The sequence below is a fragment of the Rhinolophus hipposideros genome (assembly GCF_964194185.1).
Source record: "Rhinolophus hipposideros genome assembly, chromosome: 16".
Lineage (NCBI taxonomy): Eukaryota > Metazoa > Chordata > Mammalia > Chiroptera > Rhinolophidae > Rhinolophus > Rhinolophus hipposideros.
The window spans coordinates 22,326,134-22,352,394 of NC_138062.1; the positions used below are offsets into that span (position 1 = coordinate 22,326,134).

The following is a 26,261-nucleotide window of genomic DNA, read 5'->3' on the forward strand; positions in this document are numbered from 1 at the left end:
GATTTACACTTTAATATAATCACTTTGGCAACTCTGTGGAAAGTGGATTGCAGGCAGGTTAAGGATAGAAAAAAGTGACAAGATCTACTAACACTAGCCCAGAGGAGAGATGATGATGATGGCTTAGGGTAATGATAGACATAAATGGTTTCCAAATATGTTGTGGAGATACCATCAACCTAGCTGTTCTTCATCACTGACTTATGATCTCCACCCACCACATGTTTTTTTCCAGTCAGAGCCATACTGTACTCCTTCCCACATACTGTACTCTCTGCCTTGAATTCCCCTTTCTATTATTCACCTACTTAACTCCTCACTTCTTAAGAATTATGTTGAGGCTGTTATTACTCCTTGATCTGGATTGGCTGCTCCTCCTTTTGCTTCTATAGTTAGTGTACACATCTTACTCAGAGCATATCTTATATATATTGTTTTTTAACACTTATTTCTGACCACTAAAAATCCCTCAGTGAAATGTTTTATAATAAGGACTAGATAATTAAGCTCTCAACTTTCAGATATAGCAAATATCATTTCTATGAGAATTGAAAGGTGAATTCTGGATAAGAATACAGAATTGTTCTGGGAACCATGCCTGTACATACAATTATATTCTAAATATATTAAAGAAATTATTTTAAAATACTTATTTTATAAAGTTAATATTCAACTCATCATGTATTTATTTTGTGAATTTGGATTTTAAAGAGTTTTTTTAAAAATAAAATTATTCTTACTCATATCTGATCTGGAATTAAATGATCCTAATTATTCTCTTTTTAATTTCTTCTTTCCTTGTTTTTTTTTTTTTTTTTGAAACAGGTGACTTTGGATGGTGAAACCACAATGCAACATATAGATGATGTATTATAGAATTGTACACTTGAAATCTATATAATTTTATTAACCAATGTCTCCCCAATAAATAAAAAATAAAAATGTCAAAAAGAAAGGTTTGATAAGATATTCATAAATTTGATAAGTATGGAGGAAGAGAAATGGATGAATCAAACTAAATTCAGCAGAATTAATCATCAGAAAATAACCAACTTTTATTTTTTTGTACCTTGTCTATAAAAGAATATATGTACTCATCACAAGCAAAATAATCCTGTAACTGTATGGTGACGGATGTTAACTAGACTTATTGTGGTGATCATTTTGCAATATATACATATATGAAATCTTTACATTGTACATCTGAAACTATGTAATGTTCTATGTCAATTATACCTCAATTTTTAAAAAATGCAAATAAAAAAGAACATATGCAATGCTAGAAAAATAGAGATTAAAAAATGGTACGGTAGAGAAACATGAAAAAGAAAATAGTACCAAAGAGAGAAATAAAGGAAAGAACATCTGTTAGAATAAACAACTGAAGAGAAGAATATATCCTTTATTTGGAGGTCACAGATATTTGAAGAAATTAGCATATTTGCCTGAAAAATAATTCTTTCTGATGTGTGATATATGCAAATGCAGACACTGTTGTATATTGATAACACAGCTGTTTTCTAAAAATTAAAAACAACATAAAAGTTTAATGTGCTGCAGGCTGTTTCTCTGATTACTCTGTGTCCTCTCATGGTTATTATATCTATCGTTTAGTGCTTTTTTTATAGAGAGATTATTTTTATGATCACTTACTATGCCATAAGTATTAACCACTCATTCTAGAATAAAACTTTCTCAAGAGGAATAGAGCTTTTCCCAAGTAGAAGGTGAAAACATAACTTGTACGTAGACAACTTGCCTCTATGTATGACTATGTGAACATCCATGTGTCTCAAATTAAATACACAGCAGTGAACAGAAATAAGTAAAAATATAGCTACTGAAGCAAAGTCTAGTCTAGTCTGCTTTTAATCCCAGTGTTCTATCCTGGCACCATTATTATGATTTTGTAGAGATAATGTTTTAATGTAAGTGTATTCACAAATTTACTAATCTTAGAGATGTTAAAGCCTTAGAGAAACACAATTCTGAAGGAAAGCTGGTATAGCCTAGAGATGGGGTTGGGGAGTAAATTTAGAGATGGCAGCAGTGGCAGCTTCTCAACTGGCAGAAGGCCTGTGACAAGACTTGACCTGAAGGCTGTCCCAGCCTGGGTGGGGAAGAAGGGGGGTTACAGACATGTGGTTAGAGCAGTGGGAGCTGCCTTCCTAGGTCTCCTTGTGTAGTTTTATTCCAGTCTCAAACTCAAAGTTTAGAAGGAAACTGTGTATGAAGAAAGGCAGTCTGTGAGAAGCCTCTGAAATACTGCCCTATTCCCAACTCTGTATTTCTTGCCCAGCCTTATTTTCTTCGTATCACTTATCAGTCAATGAAATTAATCTTTCTTGTTCATTTTCTATGCCTCCCGTTAGAAAGCAGGCTCCATGAGAAGAGACTTTGTCTGACTTTCTTGCTTATTTCTGTATTTTTAGCACTTTGAACAAACGAGTATTTGTTGAATAAAAGATGAATAATGAACAAAAGAATAAACTCTCCCAATTTATCAGTCTCTTCCTTACCTATTCTAAGAAGCCTAGATCCACCATTTCAGTAATGTCCCCTTAACAAGTTCATGAATTACCCTTTCATTTTCAATCCTTTTTTTTTAATATTTTCCACCATAGTTTCATGGCAAAATCCCATCTCTCTCTATCTCTCTCTCCATATATACTTTGCACACACACATAAACCTTCTCTAGTCAGCTTTTTTTTACACTTACTATCCTGTTGCTGAGAACACAGAAAAACAACATGGAAAAATATTTATTTATTATTGTGCATCTATTAGGTTGGTGTAAAAGTAATTACATTTTTTTGTAATTAGTTCTAACCTTTCAAACCGCATTTACTTTTGTACCAACCTAATATTAAGCACCCATCACTGTGTTAGGTATTTCTGTAAGTAATATCTCACTCCTGGTACAAACCCTCATAACCTTATTGCTTTTCCACCTCATTCATGCTCCTTGACTCATACCAGTCCCCAAGCTAAACCTTTTACTCTTTAATCTCAGACGACGCAGTATTGTTCCCTGCTGTCCATGGCTTATCTCTGTGTCCTGGAGTTTGTTCCTCTTCCTCATAGAGCTTGGTAGTCTGTTACATGCTTTCTATCCTGTAATATGTTTCACGTCTTCCCTCTTTTTCTATCTTTCCAAAAAACACAGAAACATGGTCAAATATCTACCCATTAAAAAAAAAATCGCCCTTAGAGTGGCTGCTAATGGGTGTGGGGTTGCTTTTTGTGGTGAAGAAGATGTTTTAAATTAGATGGTGGCGATGCTTGTAAAACTGTAAATACACTAAAAACTATTGTACTGGAGACTTTAAATAGGTGAATTGTATCATACATGTGCTGTAGCTCAATAAAGCTGTGAAAAATTCTCCCTTCAATTATTTCCTTTTCTCACTTGTGTTGACTTGTTCATCTCCCATTCACAGCACAGTCCTCTACCTTCTAAGCTACTTTCCCTAAGGTCACCAATGACTCAGAATAATCCAGCGGGTACTTTTCAGTTCTTATCTGATCAATCTTCTTCCAGACATGTTCTAAAACATACATGTGGTGATGCAATCAACCTTCAGCCTTCAAGTCACTGCTTTATAATGCAGTTAAAATTACTTTTTATGGAATTGGAGGCCGTCTGTGGTCTGCCAGCTGTCCATTTCTCTCATCTTACCACTTTAGCGTCATTTCACATACATCATTTTCAATAGCCTCTCTTTCACCTACATGCAGGAAGCCTATGTCGTATCTTCTGGGTAGATATCCTTTGCTCACGACTCTACCCAACGTTCTGTTACTCATCCCTCAATCTACAGCCCCAGACTCTCATTTCCAGCCTCTAGTTACATTTGAATTAACATGCCTGAATCCTGCCAGTCTGGGTCTCGTGCCTTTCTTCCATGCTTGTGCATACACACAGTGTACTTATCCCTACACTGAATTTATTACAGTGGATTATATTTGTTTACTTACCCATATTTCCCTAGTAGACAATGAACTTCAGCTGATGAGTGAGGGCAGGGACTTGCCTTTAACTCTTATTACATAATTTGGTTTTAGTAGAAGTTTGTTGGGAAAAAAAAATGAACAACTTAATGACCTATTCTTGTCTTCCGTTTTCTCCTTGCCTCATTTTACAATGAATTCTGCATGTCCTCTAAGAAAAGGTCTCAATAACTTCTCTAGTGTTAGCATTTTATTCTTTCTATGATACAATCAGTAATTCATATTCTTTTTGTGTTTCCTAACCCAGGGGGTTAACAGCAAATGACAGAAAGGAAGGAACTAACACTTGCTGAGTACTTATAATGGGTTAGGCAACATCCAGACACTTTATATGCTTTACACCTCATGTCATCCTCTTGGGGTGGGCATTTTCATACAATTTTATATATTGGGAAACAGAGTCTCAGGAAGATCCATGTCACACAACGAGCAGACATCGAGGCCAGAAATCAAATCTACATATATTTATTTGTTTGTTTGTTTATTCTACTATATTGGACAGCATTGTGCCATAGGATTTAGCACTATGATACGGAATGGCCATAATAAAAGATTATCACATTTGTTTCAACAACGTTCAGAAGGCTTTTGTGAATTAATCATGTATATTTCCATGAATAGCACTAAGTAATGAAGTGATATATTCTTTCAAGAACATCAAGTGCCTACCATATTTAGAACATAATAGGCCATGTTTTTAGAATGAATGCTGAGTCTAATATGTAATATATAATATAAAAATAAATTAGGGTGCATGGAGTGAAAAACTCTCCGGTCAAAGTTTTAATTTGCTAATAATTAACTACCTGGGGTTGTGGGGAAGAAAAAAAAGTCAAAGAAACTTAAAGCAAAGCATTAAATAATCTTTAACAAATGCTGATCATGAAAAATACATACTATAAACTTATTTGATATGGCAGTTCCTCAAAAATTTAAATATAGAAAGACCATATAATCTAGCAATCCCACTTAAGGGTATAAATATCCAAAAGAATTAAAAGCAGGGACTTAAACAGATACTTGTACACAAATGTTTATACCAGCATTACTCATAATAGCCAAAAGGTGTAAACAACTCAAAATGTCCATGGACACACGAATAAACAAAATGCGGTATATGTATACAGTGGAATGTTATTCAGCCTTAAAAAGGAAGGAAATTCTGACACATGCTACAACATGGCTGAATCACGGCACGTTACACTAAGTGAAATAAGCCAGCTACACTGTTCATTCACTTCTAAGAGGTCTTTAGAGTAGTCAAATTCTTAGAGACAGAAAGTAGAAGGGTGGACAGAAAGGGCTGAGGGAAGAGGGAATAAGGAGTTACTGTTGAAAGCATACAGAGTTTCAGTTTGGGAAGACGATACTCTTCTGAAGATGGATGGTAGTAATGGTTGCATAATAATGTGTATATACTTAATGCCACTGAACAATACACTAAAAAATGGTTAAAGTGGTAAATTTTGTTATATTTATTTATCACAATAAAAAACATTATTTGAAGGCATGTTAGTTTAAGTGAAAGAAAAAAACAGAATTTAGTTTACACATATATTTCAACTAAGTATCTAATGTCTACACGGAGTGTGCCCAATTTCAAATATTCTACCAAGCGAATCTAACAAATATTTCTTGTCCCATTGCCTGACCACATGCCCTGAGTTTGGGTTCAGAAAATATGGTCATTCAAGTTATATGACAGACTTCTAGATCTCCACTGTCCAACATGGTAACCACTAGCCATATGTGGCTATTTAAATCTGAACTAAAATTAATCATTCAATTCCTTGGTCACACTAGGCCATTTCAAATGCACAATTCCCACATATGACTGGTGGCTACCATACCAGACAGTGTAGATATGATGAACATTTCCATTACTGCAGAAAGTTCTGTGGGACAGTGCTCTTTTTGATTACACTGAAAATAATATATGGTAAATTCCTTTGGTAAATCATTGGTGTGTGTGAGGAAGAGAAGTGGTCAATCTAGAATTTAAAAAAGGGCCAATTAAGTTAGGTGTTCTGTAGAGGAAACAACCAGCTGATTGACTAGTTGACTTTTTAACTATCAGCATCACAGATACAGGCTTAGAGCCATCCTTGATCATGCAATGTTGCAAAAACTTTAAAAACGTGAAAGGGATAGTTACATTGTCTTGGACGCATTAATAGAAAACTCTAAATAAAACAGGATCCTACATTGGGAGAAACAGGGTTAAATACATTTTCATAGCAACTCTACAGAATATTATGGAATTTCAAAATTAAAATTAAAACTACACAGATTATGTAGCAACATAATATATGCTGGCTGGTATACTCAAACAGGAGATTACAAAATCAGTCATATATGATTTCAGTCACATTACAGCTATGTAGAGATATAGATACTACAAGGGAACTTGAGAAAATAAAAACAGGTGGTGTATTTGATGAAAAATTATGGATATATACATATAGAACAAATATTCAAATATTTTTAAAAACAATAAAAAGGAAGTAAATGGGCCTATGTGGTTCTATTCTAACAAGGAAAACATGTACTGTTTGGTAACCCCATTTGCATGTTTGCTTTAACCTCAATTTCATATATGGAACCCTAGATGTATTCTGTGTCATGCTCTAAATAAAATAAAATGCCCTCTGGAAGGAACACGTAAAGAACTGAAAAACTGTTAGAGTCTTTAAGAGTTCACTAAATTCAGCTCTAAAATAGATGGAAAACTAGCAACTCAAAACCTGTGCAGACTAAGACAAACATACATCTAGCACATGGTGCCTTTGTGTACGAACGTTTATCTAGAACATAAACTAGGCGATAATATAGACTGGCAAATGTACTTAAACATGCACTTCTGATGTACTGTCAACATGACCAGGTCATCAGTACAATTATAAATGCATCAAGTACTGGTGAAAAATGACCAACCTTACATATTACGAATAATGTTCCCTTGTAGTGATATACAACATTCCCTATGAATTTAAGTCCTGGTTTCTTAAATACAGTCTTATTCTAAAATTGTATAGATATTTAAGGTGATATCTGTTCAATTCTATAATCTTTTCACCTGTATGTTAGAGTGAGGTAGATGTATAATTAGATTAAAAATAACTATTAAAAAAAAGCAAGGCTAGATACAGAATTTTTGGTGAATCCTGTATTTGTCAAAAACGTGTTTTCAGTGTTTTACCTAAGAAAACAAATGACAAAGATAAAACAGGTCTCAATAACATGTAACACCAAATTTATAATTAGGAAAGTTTTGGAATTCATTCCTACTATTAACTTCTACGTATTACACTTATGTATTATATAAACACATGAACTTATGTACCATATATATATGTTTTATCACCTTTAATAGATTTATGCATATAATCTTATTTCTTTAATGAATTATTATTTTCTAATACTTGAAATTAGTGAGTAGCCTTCAAAATTATAAAAATTACAAACACAACTGATCCCTTAATGGGTTCAAATAGAAAAAGTTCTCACCGCATATTGAGTCAAACATTTTGTTGGAGGGAAGTCCTGGGTTCAAGTCCCAGCTAAGTCACTAGCTGAAAGGTTATTCTGCTTATGTCACTTCACCCATCTATTGTCATCAGTAAAATGAAAACATGGAGAAGATTATATCTAGTACATTTTAGTCTAAAGATACCTGTTAGACCCAGTCAGATAACTTACCTCTCTCAAAACAGGATCAGTTATTGAATTCAGGTTGACAGTTCCTTCATAGGTCAGGTAATAGAACACGTTGAGGGATCGAACAGCCTCTGGTCCTTGCTGTTTATAGCCAAAAATGAGATCAATCCACTGGTGAAGTTGGCAGGAAACAAATTCACTCTCCAGGGCCTGAAAAAGGGGCATAGATGGTATTATTACCTTGAATTCTATTTATAAAATATGTAGAAAAATTCAGAACAAGCGGTCAAGTTTAACACTAAATTTACTGTGAACAGATTTATTCTAAGGTCTTATTTTGCATCAGAATCTGTTTTCCTTTATTTATAATTAGAGACCTTCCAGCACTTCTTATGCTGATTGTAACAGGCTGCTAATGGTTCAGAATTATTCAACCATACTGTACATATGCAAGTGCAGTGAGGGCTAGGACTGGTTCTGTCTTGGTCACACGTACCTCAGGCCTGAAATGTACTCAATTTATGCTTCAAAGAAAGGAGGTCATACAATGTAAAGGCTACTGTGGGAGAGCAAATGAGAAAGCAAACATTTATTATCCACTTGACATATTTAGAATTTTTCTACATAGAAACATTTCGTTGTTGACTGCAACAACTGTAACCAAATTATTTAGTTATTTCAACTGAGTTTTTATGCCAACAAATTAGATCTTGGGAGGGATACTTATTTCTGAATTATTATTCTAGGTATTAAAATCAAACGAGTCCAAATATTTGATGCTATTAACATAACAGTGCCCAATGAATAATGAATGAACATAATTAAGTGTTCAGTGGAAACGCTGGGCACCGAATCCACTTCCAGTTCATCATTACATTCCCAGTTACTAGCACTGCACCGAAAACACAATAGGTACCAATAAATGTTTACTGACTTTAGTAAAGATATAAATAAAGTTTTTAAAAAAAAGAGACAAAACTTTTTAGATAAGTAGTCTTATTTATATTATTTATTACTCTTCAAAATTACTGCAATATTAAAGTTTAGTATTATGGACTAGCTTGTCAATAAATAATTGATCAAATTAGAGATCTCTCAAACTCAAACTCTGAAGCTTAATTTGAAGTATATCAAGTTATATCAGGTAATGTGTCTCATTGAAATTATTATTTTTTGAGTAATATGTGTATAGCCGTGATGTATTTTTTGTGTGACTTGCTGCTGTGTTATCAATGTTATAAAAAGAAATCTGTTGCTGTTAAAACAAAATTGACTAACTTCTATAGCCAGCAACCAAAAAAATACAAACCATCTTGTGACAAAAGAAGTTCCTATTAGTTCAGAGGTGTACCCTTGTGTAAATGTATGCTTTATTAAAATAAATGCCTACAAATAAGAAAGATATTCATGGCTGAATTCAAATATATTTCCTTTCATAATATTTAACATAGCTTCACAATATATGAAATACCATAAAATGTAAAACAATTCTGTAAATAAAACTCTAGTTAATTCTCATATTCCAAAGTATACCTGAAATCAAATATATCAAAAAAATATTTAGCTAGTTTCAATTGTGCAAGTTACTATTTTAGACATCTCTTATAAAACTCATTATAGTTAAAAATTTAGTAAACTACTTCCTATTTTATTTGAAATAAGAAGAGAAGGGATGATAATAACTTTAAACAAATTCCTATTTTAAGTACATGGATTCAAAATCAATCCAAACAATCCAGAAACTATTCATGCAAGTTGCACACAAAAATGATACCTTTGTTTCATTAACTTGGGCCTTGGGTAGGGATGGGGTGGGGTGGGGGACATGTTTAAAGTGACACATAAAAACAGCAATTGTCTTAATTTGTGTGCAGTGCACTCCACACAAAAGCCCTAAATATGTTCAAATTAGAGCAAGCTGCTTGATTGTCACTGCAGTCTCATGTCACATTAATGCATGACAAACATTAAACTATACACTTAAATGGCAATTTATATCATTTAAATGTTTACTGCCAGACTAGCTCATCACTCATTTAAATGTGACTTTCTGACAGCTAATTTCAGTTAATTTTCTCCAATTCACTTAATTAGAACTTTCAATCAAGGAAGGACCTATACATATCTTTGAGCTTACATCCTTTTTAGTTGTTCAAATTCTGAGTCAATAAACTGCCGAGAAGCTCTACTATAATAGATTAGCATGTGATAGCTCTGAGTCTACAAAAAAAAGTGTGCCTATACAGAGCAAACTCACAGTATGTACTCTCAGAAAGAACCTACACTTATTTATGTAAATAATACTCTCACCAGTAGTTGAAATAAAAAACGTTTACTTCATATACACACACTATTGAAACAATAAAAAAACTCTGCATCCAAGCTAATTAAAAATTAATGATTTCAAAATTGTTTAATAAGATAGAACAGTGAGGAGTCTCCTGAGTGTCCATAGTGTTGTGATTTGAGACTATAAAATTCTAGAAGGCTCAGCAAATGACGAAGTACAAATGAATTTTCTCAATATTAAAGCCCTAAAAACTAGGGCAATTTTATTTTATGTGTCATCAAACAAAGAATTGTGTTTTCCTAAGGTCGATTACTTCCTTATGCACATTCAAATTGGTGAGATTGGCTAGGTGTAGATGCTTAAACCTTTATTTCTTGACACCACATCAGAATGTTAAGCAAAAATGCTGAATGTAAAGACACTGCTCCCAGGACACCACAGACACACGTGCACAGATGACCACAGTGCCACGGTCTGGCCCTCCCCTTGCACTGCCATGCTGGTCAGTCCTTAGGGGGTTGACCAGTAATTCACAGAATTATTCGCAACATTTTTTTCCAGAGGTTGAGAAACATGTCATTTTCATGAATAAATTTGAAATAAAAGTTTAAAAACGAAAGTAAAAATCTCATTAGTGGCCTTCAAAGATTTCTTGCAATATACCAAAGCTTTAAAAAGGGACCCAAAGAAACAACTGCTATGGATTATAAGGGAATTCCAAAAAGTTTTAGTACATTTCAGTACAGTCAGTTCAGGACGTTAGCCTCCTTTTGATACCAGTGAATAACAACTGCCTAACCAGAAGTATATAATAATACACAAATGCACTTACTAGGGACTTGAGGGAAGAGGTAAAGACAAGCAGGAGGAAATTACTGAGGGGAAAAAAATACAAATAATTCAAATGAAATACCCTGGGATTACATTTTATAACTCCTGTTCTTGAGATTCAAAAATATAAACCATAAAACTTATATTAAAAATTCTTTAAATCCCTTTTTGTATGTTAAGATTTTAAAAAAGACTCTATATAAAATACTTATAACCACATTTTTAGTCACCAAGAAAATAAATAAAAACATGCCAAGGAATGCTAAGCATCTGAGGTTTCTCAAAGCCTTTAGGACAGACAGTCCTCATTAAGACTGGAGTTAAATACGGTTTGCAGCTAGGGGATAGTAACTTGCTTCCCATGCTGCTCTCAAACCTAACCAATCAATTGTTAGTACTCCCCTAGCAGGCTGGGTACATCATTTACATCAAATGTGTGCTCTGAGTAAAATTTGTAAAAAAGAAAATCCACTAAAATGTCCAACACAATACAATAATATTCAACTCATCTGAGTTATTATAAAATAAATCAGTGACTAATGTCCAATTGTTAAGGATCAAATAAGACTATGAAAAGACTATCATATGAAGCCTCACATAAATTGTCAATCCAATCCAGAGGGACTCATATTAGTCTTGACAAACTGTCTGGGGGCTGATATCTGTTTTTTTAATGAGATCTATTAAACAGAGACTAAAACACTTGAGATATGCTAAAAAGTACAGTATACAGATGTCAAATATAAACACTTATTTGTAACTTTCATTTGGTACACATGCAGAACACCAACAAATTAAAGCTTTAATATTATAAAGGTAAAAGTAAATTATTCATAAATAACTCGTTTGTATAACCCTGTGTCAGAAATAATTATAACATATATGAATGTGTGTCTAACAATCTCATTGAAAGAGCATAATCTATGTTTTCATGAAACTAACCCATTAAGGATATGAATTATTTATTGATAAAAACGTTATATAAAATTATTCTTGTTTCCTATAGTGGAATCAAATAATATAACTTATATAGAAATAGTTTGCTTTTCCCAAAAAATTCTAAGCTACTAGAGAAAATAATTCTAAAATAAAAGGCATTAATCGTGTGTTTGGTTAATCTATGCATGCTTTAGAGATACTCCAGCAATTTCTCTTTATTTTCAAACAATCTTGATTTTATATAAAATCTTGATTTTATATAAAATCAAGGAAACCAATTTCAGTTAACAAAAGAAGTTATTAAATAATTAATTACCTCAAGACCAGGAAAGCTTATTTGTATATTACTTGTGTTTCTCATACTTGTAATTCTCAGATTAATGCTAATATTTACCTTTTGCTAAATGTTCTCATACCATACCGTTTTTAAAAAGCAACTAATTAAAAGCTACTGATAGCTACAGGATAAACGATTTATAGAAAAAAATCAAATAAAAAGAGCACATATTATTTACTAATCTTTAAGTATAGAAATAACTGTATAACCAGAAGGAAATAGGTCTGTGCAGCCTAGATACACATTTCTGCAAACCTACACTACTGCTTCCCTTCCCAGGCTTCCTGAAGGCCCTATTCAGTTCTGAGATACAAAATGCCATAGCTATAAATTTCATACAGAAATTAGAGAAAATAAAAATAAAAAAATAAGAAATCACTGACTAACCCTCTTGAGTTGGTATACATTTAATTATTTTAATAGAAGACTCCAAATTTGTTCTGTAAATTTTTAATTGTACTTATAATTAAGAGTCTTAATTCATTTGAGTATAGATAGTACTATGTTTCAGGATTTAATGTTTGGATTGGCAAGAATGTAACATACAACATTATGGACTCAGAGATTTTAAGTATTTTTCATTTCAAATACATGTGATACAGCCATCTACACACACACACACACACACACACACACACACGGAGATTTAAAATGAACTGGTCTGTTATGTTTGCATGTGCTGGATTTCAAACACTAGTGGTAATGTTTCCTTAACATTGATATATGACCTTTGTAATTTACATTGAAGAAAGCTGTTTTTTTCAGCCTAATTAGAACTGTTTCAAATTTTCCTGCTAAATATATGATATAAAGTCCTTTCAACTTTTTTATTCTAGAGTTTCTTTCCATGTCAACTGTGTTCCAATCAAAATATGCTTTGAATTAAATGATTTTGATTGAATATGTGGATCACATTTCACTTCTAAGATTTAAAGTCCAAAAAGGAAAAGTTTAGCCTGTTCAAACAAAGCAAGAGCAGGCACTTTGCGGAAAGCTATTCACATTTAAGGAGACTGACAAATTGTTTGTGTGCACCATTAGGTCTCGTTTCTGCAATAGTTGCCAGATTTCCTGTCCCCCTAATAAGATACATTAACTCCTTAAATGCTGGCTCTGAATTTGTGATGAATCCAAGAAATGTTAGCATAATTTGTTGCATATAATTTCCTGCTTTGAAATAAACTCAAAGAATAGAAAGTTTGCTATGTCGTATCAAATTTCAAGAAACAAAGGCCACATTTTTCCATAATGGAGAGATACAAATTTAGAATGCAAATATGCTTTCCAAATAGGATTTTTCAGAAGTGACAAATCCACATTAATCCTCATTTTTAAAAACTGCACTAATTACCCTATTAAGGATTAGTTGTTCAGGTGAAACACAAGAATGAAAAATTTTGATGAACTATAATCAACTAACATGAGCTTAACATGCTCCCACAGTGATTACAATATATCACAATGCTTCAGAATTCAGATATTTACCTTAATATAAATATATAACAAAAATGTGAAACAAATTTTATACCGTTTACAAAGACTAGTTTAACTTTGGGAGCTTAAAAAGATGTGTGAAGCTGTGACATTAAGAACAATTAAGTCAGAAATGTCAAAGGGGGTTAAAAGGAGGATCGAGGATTTGGAGGGGAAAAAAAAATTGTGGGATGCTAAGAAACAAAAATATCTGACAGTTAAAAAAAAAAAGAAATTTGGTCAACAACACATGGAAGTTCAGGCTGAAAAGCAGATAGAGAAATCACTCAAAGGAATTCTGTACTTCCAAACTGCCCTTGAACTGCTGGGCAGAAGAGAGATTTTGGAGCCAGCAGTGCACTGTTCATTTCTACATTTATATCATTACTGAAGAAAAGTGTGAGTAAGTATCATATCTTGATAAAACTATCATGTGCTCGTGCATCTTTTGGCAGGAGAATCATTCTGTCTACGATTGTTATTGTGTAGTTTTAAATGGAGTAGTCAACCAGCTGTTATATATTTTACACACTGAAGGCCATGTTTCCTTTGAAATTCATAGTTTTAATCTCAACTGAAGTCTGTATTGCTGTGTGCCAAGATCAAAAGGATTAGGCAAACTTGTACAATTACCCTCCTTTTCAGAGAGATGATTTTTTCTAATGTTTAAAATAGTCTTACACGCTGACATTTTATCCAACTATTTTCTTTAGAGCCACAGAACATTAAAACATTTAATTAACATTTCAACCTTAGGTCACTCTTAATCTAAAATCTAGGAATTCATAATATACAGATATTTTAAACTAGTTATACTATAATACACATAGGGAGATGGAGCTTTTAAAAAAATTCCATTCAGTAAGAACGGATGGGGAACAACTCTAATTAAAGGAAAGGTATACCTATCCATTTATTATTTGTTTGAATTTTCATTCAGAAAATAATTCAGAGCTCACACTGATAAATAATCATCAAGATCGAATAAATTTAACCTAAGTAGGGTAATGCAAAAATAAGGATAAGTACATAAAAATAACACCGTGAAAGTCTATAGATTTGTTAAAGGTGTGCCATGTATGTGGCCCTAAGCTTTCTAGCAGGCAACATAAAGAAAGAAACACGAACACTTACAAAAATCAAATATGACCATAATGTAAAAATAAACCAGATGGCCTAGAAAAACACATTATTTCTATTCCTGAGATAAGAAAGTCCTCCCTTGGCACTATGATGGAATCCAGGTATGCGAGTCTCAGAGGGACTGACTTAATCCTGGGATAGATTTAAAGTACAGACAAATGGAGAGACCGTATATTCTTCAGGCAATTCTGCATAAACACTATTCCTCTTAGGTAAGGCTTTGCATGGTAAATTCTAGATGACATTCCATGACAAGAACGTGGAAAACAGCCATTTTACTATGTCAGTTAAATGGAGAGCCACACGCTTCAACAACAGCTAAACTGAGTCACAGGACTGAGGGTCCCTTAAAAAGGTGAAGAGCAGAAGGAGCAAGTCACCAACAAACCTCCACAAAAGGCAGGCCCACCTTCACGGAAGGGGTGGTGGCCTATCCTAAGACAAGTCCAAGATTCTCCCCCGGAAGGAATTGTGGGTCAAGTTTCCCACACAGAAAAACAGGCGACAAAAGCCTGCAAATGCCAACCATGATGTCCTCATACTTATGGGTGTTAAAATTTCTAGAAACTGAATTCCGAGCATTGTAAATGGCTGCTATGCTCCCTAAGATAAACTAGGTATAAAAATATACACTTGAGTAATTACAATACTACTCTAAAATTCTCAATTATCCACCAAGGTATAGGAAAAAGAATAGGTTCCTTCTTCAACAACCATCGAAAAATGTATTAATTTGCTGTCTGAACTTCTGGAGGTTTCATTTTATAGTCAGTTACAAAAGGAAGAAAAACAAAACCAAAAAATTTAATCCCTTCCCATTTGCTTATCCACATAGATCTGCTAAATACTAGCAGTCTCTTGCCTTTGAAGATGGCCAGACCAGAATCCCTACTTACTGCCAGATGTAGTTTAATCCCATGGGACCCCAGACAAAAACAAGGAGCTGTCTTCATGGCACCATGGATTCCCTGGACTGACTGCCATAAACTTATATTGGCAAATCAAAATCCTTGGCAAAATAGACTACTTACTAGATCGCCACTTCCAAGAATACCCAATAAAGAAAAACTTACTAAAGAATATAAATGAAAAAGTTGCTGAATATTTTTTAAAGCATTGACAAGGTCAGCCAGAGAATTACATCTGCACTTAACTTGGTGTATGCAATTGCATATACATACATTATGTAGGGCTAAAGTCTTTTTTTTCATTCCGCAACTTTTGATTAATATCAGCAGCTCTGTTATCCATTCAGTCTACAAACATTTATTGAGTGCTTACTGTAAGTTTTGTTTTATGCTAGATTCTGGGGATAATGAGATGATATGTCCCTTTGGAAGGTTGGCAGGGAGGCCAAAGGTCATCTCTAAGATGACTACTACAGTCTACTTGAGAGGCACTGAGAGCCTGAGACAGTAGCAAAGGGAGTGGAAGAGAGGGGACAGGTTTTGTAAGAAAGATTTAAGATTTAAGTTATTATACCAACTGATGACCAATATGACACTCAGTCTGGACCTTAATCAAACTGGAGAAAGAAGTTTACATGGTAAAAGATTAATTCAGTTTTAAAATTAGTATTAACATTTTAGATTTCCTTCCAGATTTGAAGTTAACCCTAAGTCTTTTTTAGGTGTGAGGATGCTAATTATAACAGAAATGTGTATACTACTTAAATATTAAACTATGTTCATGTTCAATATGGGGATGTTTGAGCCAAAACTTCCTGGATAAGAAGATGACCACCACAACTTTTTATCAGTGCTGTCCAATAGAAAGATAATGCAAGTCACATGTGTCATTTAAAAATTTCTAGTAGCCACATTTAAAAAAATAAATAGGTAGAATTTTAACATAGTACATTTAATCAGAAATACAAAAATATTATTAGGTTGGTGCAAAACTAATTGTGGTTTAAAAGGTTAAAAAAATTGCAAAAACCGCAATTACTTTTGCACTAACCTAATATTGAAACATATAACCAATATAAAAATTATCATTTTGCACTGAATTTTAGAAATCTGGTATGCATCTTACACTTACAATGTACATTAAATCTCAATCCAGACTAGCCACATTTGAAGTGAACAATGGCCACGCGTTACTACTGTGCTTCCCTGAAAGTAAGACCTGGCTGGACCATCAGCTCTAATGTGTCTTTTGGAGCATGAATACTAATATAAGACCCGGTCTTATATAACTCGGTATATATTATATTATATTATATTATATTATATTATATTATATTATATTATATATTATACCCAGTCTTATATTGTATTATATAAGATCCGGTCTTATATTATAGAAAATAAGACCGGGTCTTATATTAATTTTTGCTCCAAAAGATTCATTAGAGCTGATGGTCCAGCTAGGTCTTATTTTTGGGGAAACATGGTAGTGATTACAACACTGGACAGTAAAGCTTTTTATTCAGTTTCCAATACTGAATCTGCATTTATGGCATTTTGCTGTAAGATAGAATGTAGGGATTAACAATATTTAACCCTTTTTGTTCATGCATGCAAAAAAAGTAATGATCACTCTACCTTAAAAATTTTGTTTCACAAATTTGCTAAGATACTCTACCTGTAATTGAAATAGGTTTGTAACAAAATTTCATTAACAGAACTAAGAACTAAGAATAATTTAATAGTAATAACTTAATTAATAGTGATAGAGTAATAGTAATAGAGTAATAGTAATTAATAGTAACTTAAGTGTAATAAATTAGTAATGATGCTAGCCTTCATCTACTTTGATGAAAACCCCTATCACTATCTGATGTATTGGAAAAAACATGGGATTTACAAGCCAGAGACCCTGGACTGAGTCCCCATGCCACCACTCCGAAGAGTGGACCTTGGGTAAATCATAGCAAATCTGTTCCTTGCTATGCTTTCATGGTGGATCTATCCAAAAAATAAATGTACATGCTACCAGGAATGCATACGATGCAGAAAAATTAGTTTGTCACTGCTGGGGATAAAACAAAAACAACAATATTTAACCCTTTTTAAAATATAGCTTCTCTTACTGAAAATAAAGATAAAGCTTACAAAGCACCTTCAGACTACAAATGACTTTTGATGCAGTTTTGAAAAGGTCATTATCACTCTCAGTGCCATGAAGAATGGCTATGCCCTGAAACTCAACAGCTGAAATATAGTATCTTCAAGTATGAAACAGACATAATGTTCTGCAGTGTATATTCTTTAGGCACTTACAGATCTCTGAAGAAATACGGCAGCATTTGAAAGGTGGCACTTTAACTACTCTCTCAACAACAAAGGCAAAAGACTAATTCTACCAACTACAACGTTATCTATAAACTCTGCATCCTGAAAGGTCCTCGGTTAGAATTCTTACTTATTGTGTACTCGGCTGTATCAGTCGTGTGCTTTAAGAAGTACACACATAGCCATAGACTGCAAGTTAGTATAGGGAACACAGTGTTTGCTGAAAGGCAGATATATGAAATCTGTACACAAATGTAGATGTATATACACCTCATGAAAAGCACCTTATTTAGCAGATGGAATTAGCCTCTGTCACTCAGAGTGTCATGCGGGGCGTCCGGCGGGGTCTCAGCTCCCACTCCCCACATAAGAACACAGGACATGGTGAGGCCAAAAAAGAACACCCACGGAGCCATAAGTAGGGAAGTCTTATCACTATATTCTCACCGGCGGCATCCGCCTCTCTGCAATCCGCTCTTGCTAGCCCCCATTTTCTCTCTCTTGCTAGCGTAGTCACGGCAGTTATATTAGTAGCCAATGGCTCACTGGTTACAGCTGATGGCCAACTAGCCACAGCTGCTGGCCATCTAATCACAGTTGATGGCCATTTACTACCTGAGCCAGCACCTTTCTATGTGAGGCCGAGAGCCTGGAAACTGCTTTTTGGGGTTTTGTCCCCACAGCCTCTCTTTGCCCACTCCTAGTAATAAACAGTCTATGATTCTCTAAATCACATTAAATTGTAGGTCTGATTCTTTCTGAATTAACACTGGAATAATGACAAGTTAACAGTGTCCGTCTTGTTAAATTATTTTTACGCAGCCATGAATGTCCAGGTAATCTGAGATCAACAATCTAAACTTTTTGAAAGATTTAAGCAAATCTGTTACTTATTCCTTACCTCCTTTTTACTTCATAACTCATCTCGTCTTTCTGGTACATATGTTTGTGCTAAGATGACTATGTATGATTGTGTGAATTCAATGGATGCTAATTTTTCCTCGCTTTGCCTCTTTGCATTATGGTGTTTATGTTGCTAACTCTCTTGTCTCTAAGCTTCCTTGATAACCTCCCTCCAGATTCTCTTTCTACAATTTTGATTTTCCTTCTCACTTTTAAATCCTTTGTCCACTTCTTCAGTATTTGTTTTCCTCATGATGCAGTCCCAGGCCCATTTCTGATATAACTTAGGCTTGATGAGGTAGATTTCAACTACCTTACCCGACAATTATTACCATCTACAGAATTTCAAGTTCACAATGTCAACTAGCCATCAGACTACTTCTTTTGCTGTGTGTGTGCTTCAGGTAACGCAAACTTGAACTATCAAAAAAAGAATGACTAACTTTTCCTCTTAAACTTCCTCCTCTCTTGATTTTGTGATTATGGATGTAGTCCTTCATTAGTTAGCCAATTTAGAAATTGTGGCAGACACCTTCTTTTCCTCTTGTTCTAAAACCTTATCAGAGAATATATCTGATATATTCTCCAAAATATCTTTCAAACTCATTCTTCCTTTTCCTCCCACTGTGATTATCTTTGGTTCTGTGCTTCGTTATCTTTTGGTTCAATTATTCTAAACACTATCCAAACTGTTCTCTTTATCTCTAAAATTTCTGCCCTTCAATTCCTCCTCTATACTTACCGCTGTCTAAAACCTGACCAAGTCATGACTCTCCTTAAAACTTTTCAATGGTTTTTCTTTCTACAAAGCAGTGCATCTCCAACTTTGATATACACTGAAATCACCTTTGATATTCACTGACTTGTTAAAACACAGATTTTTGGGCTCCCCCACCTCTTCCCAACAGAGTTTGTTTCTGTAGGTCTGGAGCTGAGCCCAAGATTTGCCTTTTTAACAAGTTCTCAGGTAAGAATGATGCTCTTGACGTGGCAAACACATTTTGAGCACCACTAGCCCAAAGAAAAAAGTCCACAGTATTTACAAGGCATTAAAGATTGTTTTTATCATCTGCTTGTGGCCTTATCTTTCCATAGGTATTGCTCACAGTTCTCTTACATATCACACTCTACCTTCTGAATTAAGTTTAGCTCTCATACTGTTCTATAACGTCAATATCTTTATTCACATTGCTTCCTGCATCTGTAATGCCCTTTCCATCATCTTCCTCCCTCCCTGGTAAACTCCTACTCATGCTTACATACTATGACAAATGCAGTTTCCTTGCTTAAGCCTTCCCCTATCTTCCCAGGAAGAATAATAAGGCATTTCTGTAACTATGCATGGTAACAGATGTTAATTAGGCTTGTGGTCATCATTTCAAAATATATGTAAATATTGAATCATTATGTTGTACATCTGAAACTAATATGTCATATGTCAATTATATCTCAATAAAAATATTTTTTAAAATTAGACCCACACACAAATAAGTAAATAAAATGATAAATACTCTTATGGTAGCTTGTGCTTTTCGTTACTGGTACATACCACTAGTATTATACTATTTATTACATTAAATTATATATTATCACAAGTTATATATTTATTTGTTTAGTTTCTTATTTTCTGTCTGTGTCCCTCACTGAACAATAAGTTCAAAAAAAGGCAGGTGCCATGCTCTCTTTCTCACTGCTATAGTCCCAGAGACTAATAAGTAGTAGGCACTCACAAAATATTTGTTGAATAAATAAATACATCAATTAATCTACTTCTCTAATTAGTTACTGTCATGTCTGTTTGATCTTCATAATGACAGCCCCAAAGGGCAGGTGTCATATTCTTCCAATTTTGTGATCACAGACCTAATTACCCACAGGCCCCTAATAAATGTCTACTGAATGAATGAATGGCATTTAAGAAATTCTTGTGATTTAGCACAATTCAGTGTCTACGCTCAGGAACTATGATCTTAGAGCTTTGTATAGGAAGCATGAAATTGACCATAGAAACTTTATCCAGTTGATACAGTGCTAATTTGGCAGAGTTTTAGAAAATGTGAAGAATTTCTGTGCTTACTAGCCAGTACAAACGAGATGTACAGTTTGTTAAACACAATCAAATTTGGGGCAGTATGATTACATGGAAAGAAGAAAAGCATCCTCTTTCAGGTTTTATTTTCTCTTGAATCATGTCAGGAATATGGATGCAAATGATAAACGTGACAAAAGCTCCAAAAAGACATTATGCAAGGAAAATGCAGCTGAAGGTCAACTTGGAAGAGGTTCACTGACCAGGTGACAACAATAGAATCACAATAGCAACACCTAACATCTAGTGAGTACTTAGGTTGTGCTCAGTTTTATGCTGAATTATTTACATGGATTACTTTTATTTAATCTTCACAATAATCTTACTGGATAAGCACTACATTTTAAAAAACTGTTTTACAAATGAGGCTAAGAAAGCGAAATAAATCACCTAATGTCACACAGCTAGTAAACGTCAGAGTTGCAACCTGAATCCAGATCTGACTCCTGAAACCACGTTATTCACTATACATTCTTTTGAAACATTATGAAACAGAATGGTATATCCCAAAGCTACATTAAGAAAATAATGAAAATATGAAAGCATTTCATACTAAGAATTGTTTTTAACGGGTTTCAAATATGTAATTTGGTAACACTAATATTAAGTACGCTGACTACATACTAAATCTGAAGTCCTATGTCGACCTGCCTGCTTTATTTCTAGGTAGTATTGTTCTTTCAACTGGTTTTGCTTTTACACATGCCTTTTTAAAACTAAAACTTTTACCTTGCATTACCATTTATTGTTCTGTCTTCCTCACCGAATGTCAGTTCCTGAAAGGCATAGATTATATCTGCATTTTTGGAACTGAGCACATAGTAGACACTCAATAAATATTTATAGACCTGAATAAAAAACACCTATTTTAGGCCTATTTTAAATTAATTTAAACTAAATACTTTAGGAGGTTTTAAAAATTAAATTAAAATAATCTGCCTTTAGAGAAAGACAGAGAATACCAATGTATTTGTTAACTGCTAAATCCAAAGATTCTTAATAGAGAAGCAATCCATTAAACTATTTTGGGAATGAAAATTAGCAATAAGAGTTCCTTCTGCTAATTTCTGAACATTCATGAACATTGGATCAAAACAATGTGATTTCATGCATTTTAATGTGTATCATATTTTGTTTTGACACATGAACTACTTGAGTTCCTTAAATCAAACTACTGTGCAAAATGAACAGAAAATTATCTTATTTCCTATTTAAATAAACATTTACATTTAACTACCAAACTAGATATATGTTTTTCTTAATTTTTGGAAAATGTTTTAAATACTTTATGTAATCACACTGTCTCTATCTACTCAGGACACTGATTACATGTTTTTCTCTTTTTTTTTAAAGCATAGAACAAACATTATTTGCTTTTGTGATTTAACAGCTCTTAAATATGTCACTTGGCAAACTCTTAAACTACTATAATAATAAACAAATCTGCTTTGAGGTACTTTTAAATATTTTCAGGTAACTTCTTTGATAAACCGTTAAGACACACCGGAGTAATATAAAATCATAGTTGGAATCACTACCTGTATTAGGTTAGGAGAACTGGACCCGGGACATAGATGTATTTATTCTGAGACCACCATGTTCCTCCTTTGTTGTTCAAAAATACAACTCTTGTTTGTAGAAAGTCTACCTTTTCAGTTCAATCCAACACAGAGGATGCCGTTATAAGGCCAGAATCTATCAAACGTATTACTAGCAATAGAAGTCGTTAAATTTTTTTTAAAGATGCAGGTGAAAAGACAAACAGCGAGGCAAGAGTTAATTGAAACATTCCTCTTAAGAGCCACTGAGTTGAGGAGTGGGGGCTGGTGGATGGCGGGAGGAAGGAGAGGCGGAGAGATGCAGAGTTAATCAGGGAGCAAATCCAAAGCCAGGCATGGATAGGCCTCACTAATGAGCCTCAAGTACCCTGCAGTGGTTTTCAAACTTAACTGGCTTCAAACGATGCCACCCCATGACAGAATGCAGCTAGCCATAAGAGGAGGGTGATTAGAATAAATGACTGGAGTAATTAACTCTGATGTGAAACCACCTGATTGGAAAAGAGAAGCCAAGAGCTATTTAGCTGATGGTCCTCCAGTAGAAAAAGGAAGCTTTCCCTTTCTCTTGTGTGGGTGTTCAGTTAGAACTCAACTCTTTCAAGTAGGTATTTGGTAGCACTAATGAAAAGCAGCTTTCATTCAAGGGCCTCTCAAGGACCTTCCCACTCATTTTGAAAAGGGAAGAAAATAAAAGCTTCAAAGTAGAACTAATTTACTTTACTCCCCTACCTCTTAGTGAAGTCTGCATTAGTATTTACGCTAACGGTCTACCTCCAAATAATGTCATCAAATAGCAAAAAATTTTATTTATGAAATGACCAGAAAAAGATAGTTAAAAATTTTAAATTCTCCCTTTCTTTAAAAATATTTTACAACATCACATATACATCTTAGATATGTACATTTTTTTTTTTGCCACTCTTACGCAGTGAAGCTGGAAAAAAATGCTTTACACATAGAAAACTTTAAACTTATAATTGTTGATCAGGGTAAATATATCCTTTGTTAAGTGCCATTTCAATTATTCTTCCTATACCAAGGGACTCTTGAGGAAGGGAGAAGGATATTTGTTTTTGAAGAGAAAATAAAACAAAACAAAACAAAAAAGAATTACATTAAGGTAAGGAAAGAAAGAGAAGATATAAAAAGGACTGGCTTTCTTACAGTGCAAATTGACCCAAAGAATCCACCACACTCTCCAGTCTGCTTTATTTTACAAAGAGAAGAATTACAAAGACCGGGGGCATTACTACCCGCTGTTTTACAAGTAATCACCAATTCATCGGACCAATGTTGTTCTGTACCTGCTGAGTTAATGTGCCTGGACACACCCTCCCCCTAAAACAGGTTCCCAAGCTTCCCGGGAACAACGACGGGAGCAGTAGCACTGGTAACTTAGCAAATGTTTATGCCTGAATTCGGATTTATTTGACAGCTTTACACCTTTGGGCATGATATAATTAAATGTTTTGACAGCTAAACAAAAACTGCATAAATTTAAAAGCTACTTAGGAGATCAGCATCTAGAATTAAAATGAAGTAATTTGCTTATACTCTAAACCACTTTCAGCAATGCAGTCCAATAAAAAGCATGAAGAGAAGGCTAAATGTCTATGCAAACGTTTCAGCTGATTCTTTCACATTTCTCTCATGAAGAATATTTCTCTTATAAATACTGATAACGACTTCAATATCAACAAAGGGAACAGAAACAGATGTAAGATGATCAATATAACCCCTAAATTGTATCTTTGGTTATTTTCTATAATTTTAGAAGCAGGAATATTAAAAAGGCAAAGACCAAGAAACTGTGTTATTTAAAAGGCCACTGTGTGCTATTTAAAAGGATTTAAAGCAACAGAAGGAGAGTGAGTGGTCCTTCCAACCCCGACACTAATGACCCAGGAGTTAATCCTCATTTTCCAAAGGTGCCAGGTTCCAGATTTTCATGGTACTTTGTACTGCCTGGTCCTCTAAGATCCCAATTTTCACTTCTTATGGAGGGAGAATCACAGTGACTTATACTGCCTACCTTCAGAAAAACCTCTGCAGTATCTGAGCTCCAGAAAATGTTCCCATCAGTAGTACTACTCAAACATACAGACTAAAAGACTCAGATACTCCTCTAAAAATAAAAAAAAAAAAAAACTGTAAAGCAAAATTGCCCATTAAACTATCATTTTTAAAACAAAAGGCTGATTTATATCTGCCATATTGCATCTTATTATCATTCTGGAAAGCACCTACAGAGCATAGGATTAGAGTGTAACAAAAAGCTCAAGTTTAAACAATAAGAATCATTACGGAAGCGTTTGGACTCTATCATATATATAAAAACATTTATAATCCACTTTTCATTATGTAACAACCTGAGAAGATACTGTACCCTCAGTAAATGAAGGTAAGACTGATCAGTTCTTTAATTAAAAAAAAAAAATCAATGACATGTTTAGAAACCAGTTCACTTCTCATGTGATGTTTATATTTCCCTTTATCATTCTTCTTAGAAAAACGGTTCTACAGGAAGAAAATACTATGAACCAAATCCTGTTTAACTTACACATACTGATGTCAAGTAATTTAAAAATCATTCTAAAAAGAGCTTCTTATGTATACATCTAAAAACATTACTGCATTATCTAATTGTTCTCTTCCTCTCCCTCGTGTTAACAGGATGGATGTCTTTTTGTGTACCATATCTGGAGGTACTGGAACATAGCCTGAATATGGATTGAATTTGTTCAAGTGTTTAAATGTCGGATAGTGTACAGACTATAGGGATAAGGGATGGTGGCATCAGAAGCTGAGAGTTCCAATTTGCCTATTTTTTCTTTTTTTAAATGAATGGCTCAATATTCCTAGTAGACGGAGAGCTGTCTGAAGACTTAGAGAACTTAGACCCGAATGTAAGTATTACTTAGTGTAAAATAAGAAATAAATACTACTACAATACTACATACTAAAGATGTCCCTTTCTGAAGAAAAATTATCTCAGTGTCTTTTATTTCACTGTTTCTCCTCTCCGTGGACATGTTTTGAAAAATGTTATCAAATAATCAAATGTTATCAAATACATTTAACAAAGATGTATCTACCAGCCAGGCTTTCTGATTAGAATGAGATAACCAGTGGCACTGATCTAATTTAACTAAAACTACAGGAACTAGAATTTAACCCATGTTGCCTTTTTATAGGTGAAAGAACTAAGTTCTAACTGTTAGAAATTGCTGCAGCAGCTCTAGGGGTACAATGAGCTTTGGTTCATACCCATTGAACGTATGTAAATACATCACGTCTAGTAAAATGTACCTAATCCAGAGAACTAAGACTCCATTGATTGCAAGAACCTTTACATATTGCTAAGAATTAAAAAGGTGCAAAATAAATTGTAACGAAATGCTTCAGTATGCAGAATTCCCATTTTATACGGATTGAAAGAGCTATCAGAATTTTTAGACATAGGTTTTTAGTAAGCACTGTACATGTGTAAAAAAGAAAATATAAATGAAATAAACTGGTTATTCATAAATTGTTTCACAGAGTCCAACTCTCCTGAATGACTTCCTGACTCAAAGTTGAAGCCTGTGTGTTTCTCCATGCATTGTCCTCAGTTCCTTTAAGAGCACTAGTGAGGCAGCAATTTTTAAACGGGAATTCACGATTACCTTGGAATTCTCTTCTAAGCCTCAGACTTACACTCTCCAAATTTTCATGTTGACATTTTCTTGATATCTCTCTCTCTCTCTCGCTCTCTCTCGCTCTCGCTCTATTAGTTAATGTACTTCTCATCAC

The 26,261-nt window shown here is 34.0% G+C and overlaps 1 protein-coding gene across 3 annotated transcripts in view; it reads right to left on the minus strand.

Annotated features, from left to right (window-relative positions):
- LRBA (LPS responsive beige-like anchor protein) overlaps positions 1-26,261 on the minus strand; it is a 570,825-nt gene that overhangs the window by 61,945 nt on the left and 482,619 nt on the right. For all 3 annotated transcript variants that reach the window (XM_081075612.1, XM_081075611.1, XM_081075613.1), the window contains exon 48: positions 7,712-7,879. In XM_081075612.1, coding sequence (XP_080931738.1) covers positions 7,712-7,879 — 168 coding nt within the window. The remainder of the gene's footprint in view (positions 1-7,711; positions 7,880-26,261) is intronic.